Consider the following 19,533-nt stretch of genomic DNA (forward strand, 5'->3'; position numbering starts at 1 on the left):
CCTGGGCCCTTGGTCCCAGTTGAACAGCAGCTGACTCCTCTTTAGTTTAGCTCCTGCTCCACTTCAGAACTCCTCAAAGTAGCCCCTGGTTCCTGGTCTCTATGAGGGGATCCCCTCACAGCGGCTGGAGCTCCTTTCCCAGATTAGAGCTCAGACTGCATTTGGGGTAGGGACTAGGGGTCTGTCACTCATTTCCTCCTTTCATTTGTCCTTAGACAGGGGTGGTAACCACTGGCTTGCAGAAAACAGATCAAGAAATGTTGCTTTCCTTCCAAAACTGGGGTCTTAAATAATCTAAGGAAACTCCCCTAATTCTGCCCCTTAGCATATCTCAACAGTTAAACTCTAGAGGTTTACAGGGCAGTTCCACCCCTGAAAGGGAGCCATAAGAATCTACATCATTATTATTAACTATGGGGCCGTTTGTGACAGTGCTGCGTACGTCTAGTAGCGCTGTAGAAATGATAAGTAGTAGTAGTAGTTGTGACGCCCGAGCCACCATCTCTCTGCCAACGTCTCTAAATTGTCCTGCACTTAAAGGACTGCGTAAAGAAGTCTTAAAGGGTTAAAGGGAAGGAGGATATGGGTGGGGCAAGGAAGGAGAGGAACAGGGGCAAGGAATAGGGAGGACAAGTGGATGGAGAAAGTGGAGGCATAGGGCATCAATATGACTGGAGTGCTAAATTATGCCTCCGTAGACCCAATAAAGGAGCATGTTGAATACTGGGGGGCACTCAGCAACCACCAACGCCTACGGAAAAGAGCATGAGAGAAGGGGGTGGGAATGGGATAGGGCTAAGAGGAGGCAGGCTGCACAGACGAAAGGGCAATGATTGGGGCAGGGGTTAAGATGACCTCTCACCTTTGATTGGTATTTTTCTTGCTAGGTTGCTCCTGAACAGGGGGAGGATCAACACAGTCAGTGAAAAAGGGGAGAGAGAAATAAGGATTGGGAGGGGAGGGGTAGAAAGCTTGTCGGGAAGGAGAATGTTCCACCGGTGGAGCAATACGACTGGATATCTGTAACCAAGAAAGAAATGAAATCATTAGAAGGATGAAGTGGGAGAGGGACAAACGAACAGAGGGAAAGGGAAAAAAGAGGCTCTTTTCAAGTGTTATCTGTACACGTAGGAGATAATAATGGTGTAAAATATTCCTGCAACCAGTGCCTTGACACCAAACAGTGATAAATCTTCCAGTGCATTCAGCAACGCTGCACTGTCTTTACAGTACACTGCTGGGTAACATTTCAGTGCAACCTACGGTGTGACACTTCAAGGACTGTAAAATATTCCAGTGCCCAATCCAATGTGTCCCCATGTGGCCCAGTGTGATAGGTCATTTGAACCTGCAGTGTGATACTAAAACATTCCAGTACTGCAATGCAAGAAGCACTGCATTATAAAGAACTATCAATAATTCAAGTGAGAGCTACAGTGTGGCACTTTAAGCACTGTAAAATATTCCAGTGCCCAATCTAATGTGACACCATGTGGCCCAGTAAGATAAGCCATTTTAACCTGCAGTACAGCACTGTAAAATATTTCAGTATTGCACTGCAAGAAGCAGTGGCGTTCCTATGGGGGCTGACACTTGGGGTGGATCGCCAATGCGCCCCACCCCCCGGGTGCAGCGCGGACCCCCCCCCCCCCGGCGAAAGGACACCCCCCGTGAAGGAACCCCCCCCCCCCCCCGGTGCACGCCGCTGGGGAGGGTGCCCTCCGTTGTTCCATGCTTCTTCTCTGCCCCGGAACAGGAAGTATCCAAGAAAGCAAAGGGGCAGACGATCCGCATACTCCAAAGTGGAAACTGTACAAAGCAGATCGTTAATAAACCAAGATATATTTTATTGATATAACAAAGTTAAAATATGCATACAATAGCCCATATGCATATAATAGCCCGACACAGGCCGTGTTTCACCCAACTGGGCTGCTTCAGGGGCTAAAAGACAAGATAATAAATAATAAGTAGTAGATCTTAACATCTAAATAAAAAACATAATAATAACATAGAAATTACATAAATTAAAAAAGGCGACATTAAAAATATAATCACGTATAAATTTGTAACATCAAGAACCAGATGACATTAAAAATATGGTCACATAAATTTATAACATTAAAATCTATAACATCAAAATCCCACAGACTCATCTTCATTTTCTATTTTTATTTTTTTAGTTGCTTTTATCAGCAAATTTCTGTTTTGGTAGTGGAGAACTACTATATAGGTGGGTGCCTTTTGAATCATATTATTGAAGATGGCTGTCTGATGTTTAGTGTGCTGTTGTGTTTATAATTACTTGCCTGTATTTTTTATAAATCTTTTTAAATTTCTTTTTTGGGTGCTCTTAAATCACTTTTCTGGACTTCTGTAATATGTATTTGTATATGTATGTTGTGGATATATTAACCACTTGTGATCAATATACATGATGTCTGCAATTTCTGACTATCTAACCCAGCTGTCCAATCTGTGAGAAATTATACTTATTCATCATGAATAATGAGTCTGTGGGATTTTGATGTTATAGATTTTAATGTTATAAATTTATATGTGACCATATTTTTAATGTCATCTGGTTCTTGATGTTACAAATTTATACGTGATTATATTTTTAATGTCGCCTTTTTTAATTTATGTAATTTCTATGTTATTATTATGTTTTTTATTTAGATGTTAAGATCTACTACTTATTATTTATTGTCTTGTCTTTTAGCCCCTGAAGCAGCCCAGTTGGGCGAAACACGGCCTGTGTCGGGCTATTGTATGCATATTTTAACTTTGTTATATCAATAAAATATATCTTGGTTTATTAACGATCTGCTTTGTACAGTTTCCACCGGAACAGGAAGTAACCTGTTCCGGAGCAGAGAAGAAGCATGGAACAACGGTGGACAGGCGCGCGCGGCACCCCCCCCCCCCCCAGCGGCGTGCACCCGGGGTGGACCGCTCCTACTGCCCCCCCCCCCCCAGGAACGCCACTGGCAAGAAGTACTGCATTTTACAGCACTATGAGTAATTCAAGTGAGAGCTGTCATCCAGTGGAGCGCCCAGGTCATTTTTGTGCCTTGCACCCCAGAACAGCCGATCCCTGGCCTAGCAACTAAGGAGGGTGGAAGGGAAATGCTGCTTTCTTTCACTAACCAGAGGTGGGTACTTGTAGATGGAGATGTTACTGGGATCTATCTCTGCCAGTGACTGCATATCAGCATCTCTTGCATTCACCACACGGAGATAAAGTTCTGCTGTGCCAACCTGAAGGGAAAATTGACATCAGTCAGTCATGTTACAGGATAAAAGGTGGTCGTTGGTACCAGGGCTGAAGCAGTGAGCATAGCTCTTCTTAGAGACCTAAATGTTACTTCAGCCAGAATAAGCCCTTCAGACAGGCCCCAGACATGCTGGGACTTGTGCGGAGGAGGTCAGCGTAACTCTAGGAATACTGTGGGCACCCAGGATTTGTACAGATTGTTAAGAAGGTTTGAACTGTGAAGTCCTAGATTTTCATTTCATCTTTTTCTCTGGACACCTTTGAGGGCACACACTGCTTCTGCATGACCCAGTCCTAAAAGATTTCTCTACTGTGGCTAGTGATACGAATGGGCTCTATTTTTAATCACTTTTTTTGGCTGGTCCTCTGGTTTCCCTGTGTTGTAGCTAGTCACAGCCAGAACCCCTTCTGTTTTCCATATTCAATTCCCAAAGACCCTGGAACAGGGAGACAGACATAACTGTCATCAGCATAAACTTAGTTTCTCTCTGCAGCTGCATGTAGCAGAGTGCTCGATCAGTACATGCAAAGTATTGGTCACATGTCAAGGAGAAACACAGGAGGAACTGAGGCTATGCTGCCCACATATGACAGACACAAATTGATATAACCTTGATGGTGGAGAGAGACTGAAGACCCTCCAAAGAAGGAGATGTTCCTCCAAAAATATGTTTTCAGAGAGAAGGACACCAGGTGTTTGCTATAACTTGTTTGTTTGCTGTTTTTGCACGCTGGGATCACGCTTTACAGATAAGGGATTAGCCAATGGTCACTAAGTGTGCATGTGAACACAAGCAGGAGAGGATGATAAAATGGAGGAAATTGCCATTTTTGTATACATATAAAAAAAACAACATAATATTACCATATTGTGTAATGAAGAAAACAGGAAAATCCTTATATGAACAATAAGTTAGAACAGGAGAAATCACATGATTTAGAAGAAATGAAACTTGTAACAGTATATAAACGAAGACAAAGAAAGCTTTGCTGAGCAGATCTTGTTATTCAGTCTTTGTGTCTGGCTTTTCTGGGTGACAACCTGCTCCAGAGAGAACAATTATTTTGTATTGGCTTAGAGAAATACCAATAAAGATTTTTACTGGTTGCGCCAAATCGAAGTCTGAATTGTCTCTTGTATTCCAGCCTAGGAGTTTATCTTCGAGGGCTAAAGTGTCCTCCCCTCCTAGGGTACAAGGGACAGGGGGGACATAATACAGTGATTGTTTTGATGTTGATTGGACAGTGTTGACCAGTTTCTTTATTTTTTTGAAGAACCGGGTTTGATTCCATGGCAGCTCCTTGTGACTCAGAACAAGTCACTTAACCCTCCATTGTCCCAGGTACAAAATAAGTAAACCACTTTGATTGTAACCACAGAAAGGCAGTATATCAAATCCCCTCCCCTTTTCCTAGATATAAAGAGGATAAGGGCAAAGGGATGGGATGGAAAATGACAGGAAGTGGATAGTGCAAAGATATCGGTGGAGGAAGGACCAATGATGGTATGGAAGAGGGATGACGCTGATGAGTACTCTTCCTGGTAAGTGGGATGTGTTGTGGAAAAGGCAGATTTGGTATATGGGAGTTGTTGGGAGAGGGGTGGATATTAGGGCTTGGGGCAATTGCCATGCTGGTGCTGCTGTGGTTTAGATTATTGCAAAGTTTGTGGTTAGACATTAGAAGGGATGGGAGTGGTAGTGATCTAAATAGAGGACCTAATGAGCTCAACATTTAAACAAATGATAAAAACTGTCCTGGATGAGGGGGGGCCATTACATATGATCAGACACTATGAATGACAGCCGAGATATACCCTTGGCAGTGTGGATAGATTACCTGGGCACATTTTAAGTAGCGGCTCCGTGTTGGGTCTATACTGGTGTCAATAAGGGTGTTTTTCCTGGATCTTTACCCTTGTGGGATCTCCCTAAACACTCCCAAAGCTGCTACTTGTGTTGCCATCTCTACTTTTACTGCTACCTATTGGATTTCCGTAGAGGTGATTTTCCTGTTGTTGTTTGCCCAGATTTTCTGTTACCATCCACTGAGGGGCATAATCGAACGAAAACGTCTATCTCCATGGGCGTTTATCTCCGAGAACGGGTCCGTGAAGGGGCGGACCGAACCGTATTTTCGCAAAAAATAGACGTCCATGTTTTATTCGACAATTTGTGAGCTGGGCGCTTTTGTTTTTCAGCGATAATGGAAAATGAAAGCGCCCAGCTCAAAAACGAATAAATCCAAGGCATTTGTTCGTGGGAGGGGCCAGGATTCGTAGTGCACTGGTCCCCCTCACATGCCAGGACACCAACCGTGCACCCTAGGGGGCACTTTTACAAAAACAAAAAAAAGGTAAAAGAGCTCCCAGGTGCATAGCACCCTTCCCTTGGGTGTTGAGCCCCCCAAATCCCCCTCAAAACCCACTGCCCACAAGTCTACACCATTACTATAGCCCTAAGGGGTGAAGGGGGGCACCTACATGTGGGTACAGTGGGTGTGGGGGGTTGGACGACTAATAAGCATTAAGCAGCACAATTGTAACAGGTAGGGGGGGATGGGCCTGGGTCCACTGCACCCCCTAACAACTGCTCCAGGGACCTGCATACTGCTGCCAGGGAGGTGGGTATGACATTTGATGGTGAAAATAAAAAGTTGTGAAACATCATGTTTTGTGGTGGGAGGGGGTTAGTGACCACTGGGGGAGTCAGGGGAGGTCATCCCCGATTCCCTCTGGGGGTAATCTGGTCATTTAGGGCACTTTTTGGGGCCTTATTCGTGAAAAAACAGGGTCCAGGAAAAGTGCCCTAAATTCTAGCTACAAACGCATACTTTTTTTCCATTATCGGCGAAAGGCGCCCATCTCTGTTCGGGTGATAACCATGCCCCAGTCCCGCCTTCACCATGCCTCCGACACGCCCCCATCAACTTTGTACGCTTCCGCGATGGAGTGCAGTTGAAAACGTCCAAGTTCGGCTTTCGATTATACCACGTTATTCGTTTTTGTGAGATAAACGTCCATCTCCCGATTTAGGTCGGAACTTGGGCGTTTTTCTCGTTCGATTATAAGCAGGACTATGTACTAAGAAGATGTGTTTCAAAGCCATTTACACAGGGAAACCTCTGCTTCTATATCAGTGCTTCTCACCCTAGTCCTCAGGGCACACCTCAGTCAGGATTCAGGATGCCCACAATGAAATGGCATGCGATTCATCCTGAAACCCTGACAGGCTGGGTGTGTCCTGAGGACTTGGTTGAGAACCTCTACTCTGAAAGACTAGAAGCCCACGCAGGCCTTTAACCATATTTAGAGCAGGCATTACCAGAGGCATATTTAGGTAACAGGAACTGGTTATAGTTTCAAATCTAGCACATTTTCCTTGAAGGAAGTACCCAGACAAAAACCAGCTGCAAACATCTATGGGTACTTTGAATCCATGGTAAATTGCAGAGTGAAAATCCACATATAGCTTTGCTTTGAGAACTGGTTCAAAGACTTCAGGCAAAAAGTGCCCACAGATGCTCTCAAAGCAGATAATTTGAAAATTGGCAGGATGGGAGCGTATCATATCTAACAAGGCTCTCTGCTTCCACTTACCTGCGGCACCACATTCAGCTCTCCCGTAGTGAGTCCTGTTCTCACTGGCAGTGCCCGAATTGGAACCTTCCAGTGGCCGCTCAGCACCTGGTTCTGTTGGTCGAAGAGATCAATCTTAGTCCAGCCCCTGGAGGACAGGCGCTGAACCTCCTGACCGTATGTGTCAAAGCCCCCAGAAGCCTGGAGCTCCACCACCAGGGCCAAGGATGGCATGGGCCGGACCCTGAAGCGCAGGAAAAACATCTTTCATTAGTTCACTCTGCCAACGGAATGTGTTAACTACAGCATTATCTCTGATCAATCTCCACCATCTCTGTTCAATTGTCTAGATGTGAATCTCTTGTTAAGGGGATGAGGAACTCTTAATGATTTTTGAGAGGAGCTCATAAGATTTCACTGTGTAGAAGATGGTCAGATGTAATATACATTTGCTCCGCTACGTCTGTGGGTATCCAGTATATTTCAACAAATTTAATACTCAGTGGTGCTCTCTGTTGAACGGTTTCTGTGCTCAAGGGGACACACATTCATACGTGGTGGACTTAAACCTGTGGCTTGAGTTTTTGGACAGATATATTCAAAGAAATGGTACCTGGTTTTACTAGAACATTATAACATTATTTGATATATCACCAAAATTTGGACTAGCTAAGTCTCAGTGACTCAAGAAAACAGCAGAAAGGAACGCCAATGAAAACAGGAAAGAGTATCATACACAATAAAAGAAAGTCAAAAACGAAGCATAAAGGAAAAGGAGGTGGGAAAGAGATGGGAAAAAAAGATGCAGTGATTGCTCCTATCATTCATTTCCCAGTATTATGGCAGGGGAGATCAAAAGGCCACTGAAAATAGATACGTTTTAAGGCCTACTTTAAATTTTGTATAAGAAAATTCAGAACGTAACTCCAAGGGCAATCCATTCCACAACAATGGAGCCAAAAAGAAAAACAGCACTGGCTTTCGTAGACTCCAATGATCTGTTCATGGCCAGATCCAAAGGTCTCTATTCTATCCTCACCCTTCTCGATCTATCTGCTGCTTTTGACACTGTTGATCACAGCCTACTCCTTGATACACTGTCCTCACTTGGATTTCAGGGCTCTGTTCTTTCCTGGTTTTCTTCTTATCTCTCCAGCATACCTTTAGTGTATACTCTAGTGGATCCTCCTCTACCTCTATCCCACTGTCAGTTGGTGTACCTCAGGGATCCGTCCTGGAACTACTACTACTACTATTAAACATTTCTATAGCGCTACTAGACTTACGCAGCGCTGTACAAATCAACATGAAAAAGACAGTACCTGCTCAACAGTCCCTTCTTCCTTTGGTACTCTGATCTCATCCCATGGTTTTCAGTATCATCTTTACGCTGATGCTCCCAGATCTACCTCTCCACACAAGAAATCTCAGCCGAAACCCAGGCCAAAGTATCAGCCTACCTGTTTGACATTGCTGCCTGGATGTCTCAGCGCCATCTGAAACTAAACATGACCAAGACTGAGCTTCTCATCTTTCCCCCAAAACCAACCTCTCCTCCTCCCCCATTCTCTATTTCTGTGGATAACACTCTCATCCTTCCTGTCTCATCAGCTCATAACCTTGGGGTCATCTTTGACTCCTCCCTCTCCTTCTCTGCACATATTCAACAGACTGCTAAAACCTGTCGTTTCTTTCTCTATAATATCAGCAAAATTCGCCCTTTCCTTTCTGAGCACACTACCAGAACCCTCATCCACACTCTTATCACCTCTCGCTTATACTATTGCAACTTGCTTCTCACAGGTCTCCCACTTAGCCATCTCTCTCCTCTTCAATCTGTTCAAAATTATGCTGCACGACTAATATTCCGCCAGGGTCGTTATGCTCATATTAGCCCTCTCCTCAAGTCACTTCACTGGCTTCCTATCCGTTTCCGCATACAAACTCCTCTTATTGACCTATAAGTGCATTCACTCTGCAGCTCCTTAGTACCTCTCCTCTCTCATCTCTCCCTACATTCCTCCTAGGGAACTCCATTCACTGTGTAAATCTCTCTTATCTGCACCCTTCTCCTCCACCGCTAACTCCAGGCTCCGTTCCTTTTATCTTGCAGCACCATATGCCTGGAATAGACTTCCTGAGCCGGTACGTCAAGCTCCATCTCTGGCCGTCTTCAAATCTAAGCGAAAAACCCACTTTTTTGATGCTGCTTTTAACTCCTAACCCTTATTAACTTGTTCAGAACCCTTATTTTATCATCCTCATCTTAATATTCCCTTATCTCTTGTTTGTCCTGTTTGTCTGTCCTAATTAGATTGTAAGCTCTGTCGAGCAGGGACTGTCTCTTCATGTTCAAGTGTACAGCGCTGCATACGTCTAGTAGCGCTATAGAAATGATAAGTAGTAGTAGTAGACTCCCAATGGTCTCTTGACAGGAGAGGAGAAACAAGTCGATGATCACTGAGAGAACATAGTAACCGTGAAGATCTAAACTCTTCTGCCAGCTCTAAGGCTGCTCCTAGTGCTCCTGCCTAAATTATATGCACATATTTAAAGTCCCACTGGTATTCTCTAAAGAACACTGGCTTTTCATGGGTACAGGGGCAACTCTTATGTGTACATTTGTTAAATATTGGCTGCCAGATCTGCAGTAGGTACATTTTGGAAGACCTCTTGAAAGAGTGCACAATGGCTTGTTGAACTCTTTGAAAGAGGTCATACTGAGATGCTGATATATTCTCTAAATGATAACAGCTAAATCTAGACCAACCCAATCCCAAGGACACACCCGGCTAGGCAGGTTTTCAGGATACAAACAGTAAATATGCATTCCTACATTTTATGTAGATCTTTTATGTATACTTATTGTGGATATCCTGAAAACCAAGGACTGCATTGAGAAGCCCTGATCTAGATCTTTACGAGGAAATATTTTAGAACTCTACATTGTCTCAGATTGATTTATTATTTACTAAGGTTGACAATGGCTGTATATTACTTCACGTCTGCCAGTATGACTAAAGACAAAGAATTGTGGGAATAACAAAAAAAGAAATATCCAGGGTGGGGGGAGGGGAGAAGGGAAGATGGAGGGTGGGGGATTGAGAGCTCAGGGAGGGTGGGGGGGGGGGGGGAAATTTGGATGTGATATTGCTTGAATGTAGCTGTTTTTGAAATTTCCAAGGAGTATTTGTCTCCTAATGTTGTTATTCTGATATGTTAATAAAAACTTTTACAAATTTAAAAAAAAAATTGGAAAAAAAAAAGAAATATCCCTTGACATGGCATCTGAAGAGGATGCAGAATTTGCCAAAGGCAACATGGCTGAAGATATGATACTGATCCCCTGATTGATTGGCTGATAAAAGCTGATACAGATTATGTGGCTGATATGCTACTGATCCCTTACACTGATGTGGGCTGTTTTGCTGATATGCCACTGATCCTTTAAGCAAAATTGCTTACCTGTATTAAGTGTTCTCTGAGGAGAGCAGGGTACCAGTCTCCACAACTCCGGTGATATCAGTAGGATTCCGAGCAGAGATTTTACTGCAAAGCTGGGTTCAATTGAACATATTTGGGATGTCTCATGTCATTATGGTCACATGGGGCCACCTGCAGTGCAAGGCAGATGAATTTATGAGGACTGGCATTGTGTTATCCTTGAAGAATACCTATCACAAGTCAGCAAATTTGCTTTCTCCAAGGACCAGTGGCACAGCAGGAATCGATGGCTTCATGCTGCCTTCAACTAAAAAGGGAACAGAGGCCGGAAAACACAGCCAAGCAATCAGCTTGGTTTTGTTGGCAACACATTTCTAATATTTTCCCTCAAAGACAACCTGTAAATAATCTTAACGGGTATAAGGAGAATACAGTTGGATTATAAACCTCAAAGAAATTTGCAAAACAGATTGATCAAGCCGAGTCAAATCGGGAGCCTTTGTTGAAAGGTAGTGAAATGTAAAAATGTAGACCGAACTATGCCTTGAACCCTGACCCTCTAATTTTATCATCTTGCTGCTATTTAGAGACATAACTTCACACACGTAACTGCTGGCTGGGTGCTAAGAGGAGATCTGCAAGCGTCCATTGTACAGGTGGGGAACACAGAGCATGGCTGGGACTGACATTTACAAGCTTAACTCACAGAGCGCAGCACGTTATGGACAAATCTCTAGGATTTAGGTGTAAACTTATGCTGGCTCAGCAAGCGCATCTTTTTAGTGTTCCATTGGTATTCTATACAGGAAAGTGAGCTCCTACGAACAGAGGGCAACAGGCAGACAGTGAACAATTAATTCTGTAACTGTACAAGAAAGGAATAGATGTGAGAAATACACCTATAAAACAACAGAACAAAGATATCCTGACTCATGGAGAAAGATACAAATAACCTCATGGAAACAAACACTTCCTCCTTTCCTTCATACAACATCAAAATTCCAAGTTACAGATCCATCAGAATAATCACAGCAGCCCACTTGCAACCTCTCCGCTTTGGGTAAGAAAATGGATCAATGACAAATGGGAGCTTGCCCAAAGCGAAGTTGCAAGCGGCAGGGCCGGTCCAACCCGGTAAGCGGGGTAAGCACCGCAGGAGGGCACCTGCCTTCAAGGGCGCCGGCCCCCACGGCCCGCCCAGCTGTTCGACGGCCTTCCCACTTCCAGTTCCCGCCATAACGCTGCACATGGCGTCGCACGTGCTTTACACCTCTGCGGCGCTGCTCGTCTCCTTCCAGCCTGGCCAGCGGCTCCTCCGCTCTTGACGTCACGAGACGACACCTCCTCCCCCTGTGGCACCCTGCGTGCGCGCCAGTGCACCTTGCGGTTGCAGCAAGTGAGTAGCCTAACTGCCTAAGCGTCTCGTGTCTCGTGTCCTCCTCTGGCTGGCTCGCTCCTCCATCCCAGGCGCTGAGGCTCCCAGCTGACTGCCTGACTCAATGCCTAAGCTTCCGCCCCTGCCCTGGCCTTTCCTGCACTGGCTAGTGCACTCCTCATCCACCCCTGCCATCCACGGGCCACGCCACCAGTCGGGACTCACTCGGCAGAGCAGAAGAGAAGAAAAATCTTTTCAATCAAGTTCTTTAAGCCAGGTAATGGCCCCGCGGGGGGGGGGGGGGTGCCAACTGATAGTCTGCAGGGGGGCACCAGAGACCCTAGGACCGGCCCTGGCAAGCGGTCTACTGTGATTATTCTGACAAATCCAACAAACAAAAGAAATACTTAGATATGTAACTCAGAAGAACTTCTGTCATCCATAGAGCTGGAATAAGTGCTGTCACCTACAGATACCTGCATGATTTATACTGCTCCAAGTTAAGTGCATGAACGTGAGCCCTGTACACCATGTGCATGAATTTATTTGTTCATCCTTATATCCCACAATTATCCAAAAAGAAGTTTCGGTTCAATGTGGCTTACAATTAACAGTAGGAGAAGTTACAATGTCGTATTACAATTGCAGTTAGTATGACCTCAGTAGTAAGTGTGATTAACCATAAAATTGAATGTGAACTCCGCCCACATGTACACAAATGTCAGCCCCGCCCACGTGTACACCTGTCTGTACAATACACATTCTATAAGATGCCACATGCGCAGTTACTGACTAGCACCTAGGTGGAATTTTGGCATTTACAGGCCGTATTGTAATCGTTTACGCATGCAATTGGCACATAAAGGTTTCCTCCCACTTTATCGGCTAAACCAGTTTCCAGGATATCCACAATGCAAATCTGTCTCATGCATAACGTAACCATAGTGTCCGGCCCACGCTAGCTCAGTTCCACTGGGCCCTCACACTCCAGTGACCCAAGGCACGTGACAAATGTAAGCTCTATTTCTCTGAATTTTGTTCCTCCACTTGCACAGTCCTTGCTTTCATCAGCAGCTCGGGAGTGGGTTATGGGTCTGGAATAGAGATCGAGGGCTTTGGGAAATATGTGGGGCTTCTCTGTAAGGTCTCACCAGTCCAGGGGAGCAAGTGTCCTCACTTCTGCTACAAAGAATCACACAACAATCCAAGGATTTTTCTTAACTTTCTGAACTTCCTGCAGCCGGCAGGCCAATCAATTTCTTTAGCTGGAATTGCTGAGATACCTCAAAAATGAACGGCAAGCACTGACATTTGTTATCTCTGGCATATTATACATCTGATGATACTTCCTTTTTGACTACTTAAAGGGCCTGGATGTTATTGTCTGGTATAATTGTGTATCATGTTAGTGTGTATTTACCAGATTTTATGTATGTACTTTTGTAAGCCACCTTGGACAAAGGCGGATTCAAAATAACAAATGCAATCCAATCCATATGTACAGTAGAACCCCTCCCCCTCCTGTCCATTCAAGACTGTATTACAATCTCAACCCTCGGTTCTCAAAACTTGATCTTTGCAATGTTTGGTATTTACACATTTACAAACACTGCCTGACCTTTACCCAGCCCAGGGGCTGCTCCTGGACTTTTCAGGAACACAATCCACTTCCCTCAGGCACTGACCCTTTAGGCTGTCCTTCCAGCGATTCACTTCTGGATCTGTACCCTGGCCTTGAACAGGCTTCCCCTGTCCTGGTTCCTGCTTTGGGCTGGGCTACCCTTACCCTCCCTAAGCTCTCGCACCTTCACAGTTGCCACAGTTAGGGGCAGCAGCTACTCATTTGTTCAGCCCAAGTTTATCATGCTTTCCAAAAATACTAGGACTAGGGGGCATGCGATGAAGCTACAATGTAATAAATTTAAAACGAACCAGAGAAAAGTTTCTGCACTCAACATGTAATTAACTCTGGAATTCGTTGCCAGAGAATGTGGTAAAGGCGGTTAGCTTAGCGGAGTTTAAAATAGGTTTGGATGGCTTCCTAAAGGAAATGTCCATAGACCGTTATTAAATAGACTTGGGGAAAATCCACTATTTCTGGGATAAGCAGTATAAAATGTTTTGTACATTTTTGGGATCTTGCCGGGTATTTGTGACCTGGATTGGCCACTGTTGGAAACAGGATGCTGGGCTCGATGGACCTTTGGTCTTTCCCAGTATGGCAATACTTATGTACTTATGTAGCCACTTTGGGATCCCCTGTCCTCCAAGGGTCCCCTTCCCCTTTCTGTCACTCACACACAGATACATGAGCTCACCCCTTTGGGCAGGGTCCACACACCTCACTCAACTCAAATCCCTCCCCCAGTTCCTCTGGAGAGTTCTACCAACACTCTAGAAATCCCCAGTAGAATAGGGAATTACACTAAGAAGGCAGTTCATGCAAATCTCTCTCTTGCATATTCATTGTGGATATCCTGAAAATGCAACTGGCCAGGTAGTCCCTGAGGACTGGCTTGAAAACCACTGGTTTAGCTGATAACACAGTCCAGACTTGTGTTGGCATTATATTATCGTATTGATTCCTTGCCATGGCAGACACTTTTAGTTGAAATGTTACTGGTCTCTTACCTTGGCACAGGTTGTTTGACTGATAATATTGCACTGGTCCCTTTCCGGACATCCAGCATGTACTGTGAAGCTTGTCCCTTCTCGCTGAACACTGCAGGGAGGAGTGTCGGCCGGCTCATCTCCTGCCCATTGGCATAGAGCCCCGTGACTAAGCGTACCTGGAGAAATGTTGGGTCCAAGCCCATCAAGAAGTCATAGAATACGACAAAACCAGCCCTGTGCAGTAATACAGAATCATAAAAAGATATTAACAGGAAGGCTAAAAGCTTTAAAGCAGTTGATCTCGCGTGTGCACTAAATGGGATGAAATAATCTCTTTAGGTAAAAGAACTGGCTGTGTTCATACAGTGCTAGACTGCCATTGTGCGCTCAGTGCTGGTGATAATATAGTACAATGATGGACTGACAGTGATCTGGGCCCCTGGACAGTAAAGGTCATTGGGCCCCACCGCTGTCACCCCCCTCCCGCACACCACAGCCCCCTACCACTGCAGCTGCAGCCCCCCTCCCGCACACCACAGCCCCTCTACCACCGCAGCTGCAGCCCCCCTCCCGCACACCACAGCCCCCTACCACTGCAGCTGCAGCCCCCCTCCCGCACACCATAGCCCCCCTACCACTGCAGCTGCAGCCCCCCTCCCGCACACCACAGCCCCTCTACCACCGCAGCTGCAGCCCCCCTCCCGCACACTACAGCCCCCCTCCCACCGCAACTGCAGCCCCCCTCCCGCACACCACAGCCTCCCTACCACCGCAGCTGCAGCCCCCTCCTGCACACTACAGCCTCCTTACCGCTGCAGCCCCCCCCCCCCCCCACACACACTACGGTCCCCCGAGCCTCAGTGGTTCCTTCCGGTCCTTCCTTGAAGGGCCCTGGTGGTTTAGTGGCTTCTTCAGGGACAGGAAAGAACCACCGTGTTTTCAAAATGGGTGCCGAGACTTCCCGCGGTAGTCTCGCAGATCTTGAAAATCTTGTAAGACTGCCACAGGGAGTCTCAGCAGCCATTTTGAAAACACGGTGGCACCGGGCAGGAAAGAATGTTGCTCATTCCTTCCCTTGCAGAGTCCACCTGACCACCAGGGCCCTTCAGGCCTTGGGGGGCTGTAGTGAGTGGCAGTGGCAGGAGAGCCTCTGGGCCCCTGATATAGCATCAGCTTATTTCTGATCATAGCAGCAGGGTGATGTGCAACACAATCCTTATATGCATTTGGCAGCTCCTGAAGTCGTTTTTATCCATGCAATATATTTTTCCCAGAGGGTGAGAGGAGGTCTCGGTGTGGGGGATGGCAGTGTGTGGAGTGAGGGGCTTCACAGACAAAGCAGGATTGCAGAGTGTGGCTTTGGGGGTTTCACTGTGGAGGTTTAAGGGTTTTTCAATAATATGCGACTTTCTATAGTTGCAACAGAAAGTAATGGGCTGTAGTGGGTTAAAAGTTGCTCGTCTCATTTGTTTGATATGTGGCATTTGAATTACTGAGCACATCATATAAACATTGTTTCTTATATATACTACTACTACTTATCATTTCTATAGCGCTACTAGACATACGCAGCGCTGTACACATGAACATGAAGAGACAGTCCCTGCTCGACAGAGCTTATAATCTAATTAGGACAGACAAACAGGACAAATAAGGGATAAGGACAAAGAGTAGCAAGATTCCGGAATCCCAAAGACTACTACTACTACTTATTTCTATAGCACTACGAGACGTAGGCAGCGCTGTACACTTGAACATGAAGAGACAGTTCCTTGCTCAGCAGAGCTTACAATCTAATTAGGACAGACAAACAGAACAAATAAGGGATAAGGACAAACAGTAGCAAGATTCTAGAATTCCAAAGAGTAACAAGATTCCGGAATCCCAAAGACTACTGCTACTACTTATCATTTCTATAGCGCTACTAGACGTACGCAGCGCTGTACACTTGAACATGAAGAGACAGTCCCTGCTCAACAGAGCTTACAATCTAATCAAGACAAACAGGACAAATAAGGGATAAGGACAAAGAGTAGCAAGATTCCGGAATCCCAAAGAGTAACAAGATTCTATACAGAATCCCAATGAGTATCAAGGTTCTGGAATCCCAAAGACTACTACTACTACTACTACCACTTTTCATTTCTAAAGCGCTACTAGACGTACACAGCGCTGTACACTTGAACATGAAGAGACAGTCCCTGCTCAACAGAGCTTACAATCTAATTAGGGCAGACAACTCCTAGACAGGTTTTCTTTTTTGTAGTTACATGATTTGGGGGTGACTTATGGAGTGATGCACTGCAGGGATGGAGGACAATGTCAGACTAAGTCACAAGGAGTCCTGGATGGCAGGATCTGGAGTTGGGGGACTGAGTATGGACTGAGGTCTGAGTGAGGGTGCAAGTCTCAGGTAGGGCAGGATGATTGTGGCTGAGGCATCTCATTCCTGGGTAACTGGCACAATGCAGGATGGTAATGGCTTGTGTCACATGGAGAGCAGTCTGCAGAGTTGTGTTATTGCAGGAGTGTCACAGAGGCCGGCCGAAACTGCTACTCAAACTGTCTAAACACTTTCGGCCAAAACCGAAACTGCAGCTGAAACTTATTGCCTGGTTTTGGCCGAAACCGAAAACTAAAGTTTGGTTGTGTGAATGTGAACCAATGAGGCCCACTGGGGATTGTCAGAGTTTGCAGTTGGCAGGCCTCTGCTAAACCCACAGGAGATTATTACCCTCCAGTCTCAGGCTGACAACTGGGAGAACCATTTGAACAAAAGTCTGGCATGTTTATGTAATCCCCCGTTAAATTGGGATTATTGAAGAAAGTAAGTTCCTGTGAGGAGTCATTGAGGGGTGTGACTGGGAGGTCCCTGGGTGGGAGGAAGCCCAGCCATTGGGAGAGTTTATGAAATAAAATGCAGAGGCAAAGTGCCCTGTGACAGAAGAGTGACAGGGGAGGTGGAGATAAGAGATAATAAAAGTGTGTGTTTGCGCTTTAGGGGGGGGGGTCTTAGTTTGATTTTCTTTTTCTTTGTGGATTTTGGTGTTTCTGGCTAGCAGAGCTGGAAGGAGAAGCTTGAGGAATTAGGGGTCTGGAGGCTAGAGAAGGTTAAAAGGTGAAGTAAAAGAGGCTATTACAGCCAAAAGATTGTCCATTAAAGAATGGAAAAAGGACCCAAATGAAGAAAACGCAGAAAGCCGGCGAGGGAACCCATGGGACCTTTAGATCACAAAGGAGCATTCAGAGAGGACAAGGCCATAGAGAAGAAACTGAATGAATTCTTTATTTGTCTTCACGAAAGAAGATGTTAGAAATCTGCCTGTACTGGAAATGGTTTTCAAGGGTGATGATGCGGAGGAACTAAAAGAAATCTCGGTGAACCTGAAAGATGTACTGAACCAAATTGACAAATTAGTCAATCACCTGGACCGGATGGCATACATCCAAGGGTACTCAAAGAACTCAAGCATGAAATTGCTGATCTGCTGTTAGTAATATGTAGCCTGTCGTTAAAATTGTCAATAGTACTTGAAGATTTGAGGGTGGCCAATGTGACACCGACTTTTTAAAAGGGTTCCAGGGGTGATCTGGGAAATTACAGACTGGTAAGACTGACGTTAGTGCCGGGCAAAATAGTGGAAATTATTATAAAGAATAAAATTACAGAACATGTAGACAAACATGGTTTAATGGGACAGAGTCAGCATGGGTTCAGCCTCACCAATTTGCTTCATTTCTTTGAAGGCGTGAATAAACATTTGGATAAAGGTAAGTCGGTTTAGATTTTCAGAAAGCTGTTGATAAAGTTCCTCATGACAGACACCTGAGAAAATTAAAGAATCATGGGACAGGAGGCAAGGTTCTGGTGTGGATTAGGAATTGGCTATTGGATAGAAAACAGAGGGTAGGGTTAAATGGTCGTTTCTCTCAATGGAGGAGAGTGAACAGTGGAGTGCCACAGGAATCTCTACTGGGACTGGTGCTATTTAACATATTTATAAATGATATGGAAATCGGAATGACGAGTGAGGTGATTAAATTTGCAGATGGCACAAAAGGAAGTCGGAAAGATGAGTGAGGTGATTAAATTTGAAGATGACACAAAACTATTCAAAGTTGTAAAAAAACGTGCGGACTGTAAAATATTGCAGGAAGACCTTAGGAAATTGGAAGATTGGGCGTCTAAATGGCAGATGAAATTTAATGTGGACAAATACAAGGTGATGCATATTGGAAAGAATAATCTGAATCATAGTTACTTGATGCTAGGGTCCACCTTGGGGGTCAGCACTCAAGAAAAAGATCTAGGTGTTGTTGTAGATAATATGCTGAAATCTTCTGTTCAGTGTGCGGCGGCAAAAAAAGCAAACAGGATGCTAGGAATTATTAAGAAAAGGATTGTAAATAAGACCGAAAATACTATCATGCCTCTATATCACTCCATGGTGCAACCACACCTTGAGTATTGCATTCAGTTCTGGTCATCGTATCTCAAAAAAGATATAGAAACATAGAAACATGACAGCAGATAAAGGCCAAATGACCCATCCAGTCTGCCCATCCTCTGTAACCCCCAATTCTACCTGTTCCTAAGTGATCCCACATGCTTATCCCATGCCTTTTTAAATTCTGGAACAGTCCTCGACTCCACCACCTCCACTGGGAGGCCATTCAATGCCTCCACCACCCTTTCTGTGAAATAATACTTCCTTAGGTTACTCCTAAGCCTATTCCCTCTTAACTTCGTCATATGCCCCCTCATTCCAGAGCTCTCCTTCATTTGAAAAAGGTTCTCTTCCTGTACATAAATGCCCTTGAGATATTTAAACGTTTCTATCATGTCTCCTCTCTCCCACCTCTCTTCCAGCGTATACATGTTGAGGTTCATAAGCCTGTCCCTATCATTTTTGCATTCAAGACCGTTTACTAATTTTGTAGCTGCCCTCTGGACCGACTCCATCTTGTTTATATCTTTCCGTAGGTGCGGTCTCCAGAACTGCATGCAGTATTCCAAATGGGGCCTCACCAGAGACTTATACAACGGCACTATCACCTCCTTTTTCCTGCTGGTCATGCCTCTCTTTATGCACCCAAGCATCCTTCTGGCTTTGGCCATCGCTTTTTCTACCTGTTTGGAAGCTTTAAGGTCATCAGACACAATCACCCCCAAGTCCGGCTCTTCCTTCGCACACTGAAGCACTTCACCCCCTATACTGTACCGTTCCCTCGGATTTTTGTGACCCA

General features: G+C 45.1%; 1 protein-coding gene across 1 annotated transcript in view; it reads right to left on the reverse strand.

Annotated features, from left to right (window-relative positions):
- Positions 1 to 858: 858 nt before the first annotated feature.
- Positions 859 to 19,533, reverse strand: part of CCDC17 (coiled-coil domain containing 17) — a 152,707-nt gene continuing 134,032 nt past the window's right edge. Inside the window, 4 exon segments of the mRNA XM_030208030.1 lie at positions 859 to 1,020; positions 3,151 to 3,261; positions 6,876 to 7,098; positions 14,305 to 14,520. Coding sequence (XP_030063890.1) covers positions 859 to 1,020; positions 3,151 to 3,261; positions 6,876 to 7,098; positions 14,305 to 14,520 — 712 coding nt within the window.

Source organism: Microcaecilia unicolor, chromosome 6, assembly GCF_901765095.1.
Source record: "Microcaecilia unicolor chromosome 6, aMicUni1.1, whole genome shotgun sequence".
NCBI lineage: Eukaryota > Metazoa > Chordata > Amphibia > Gymnophiona > Siphonopidae > Microcaecilia > Microcaecilia unicolor.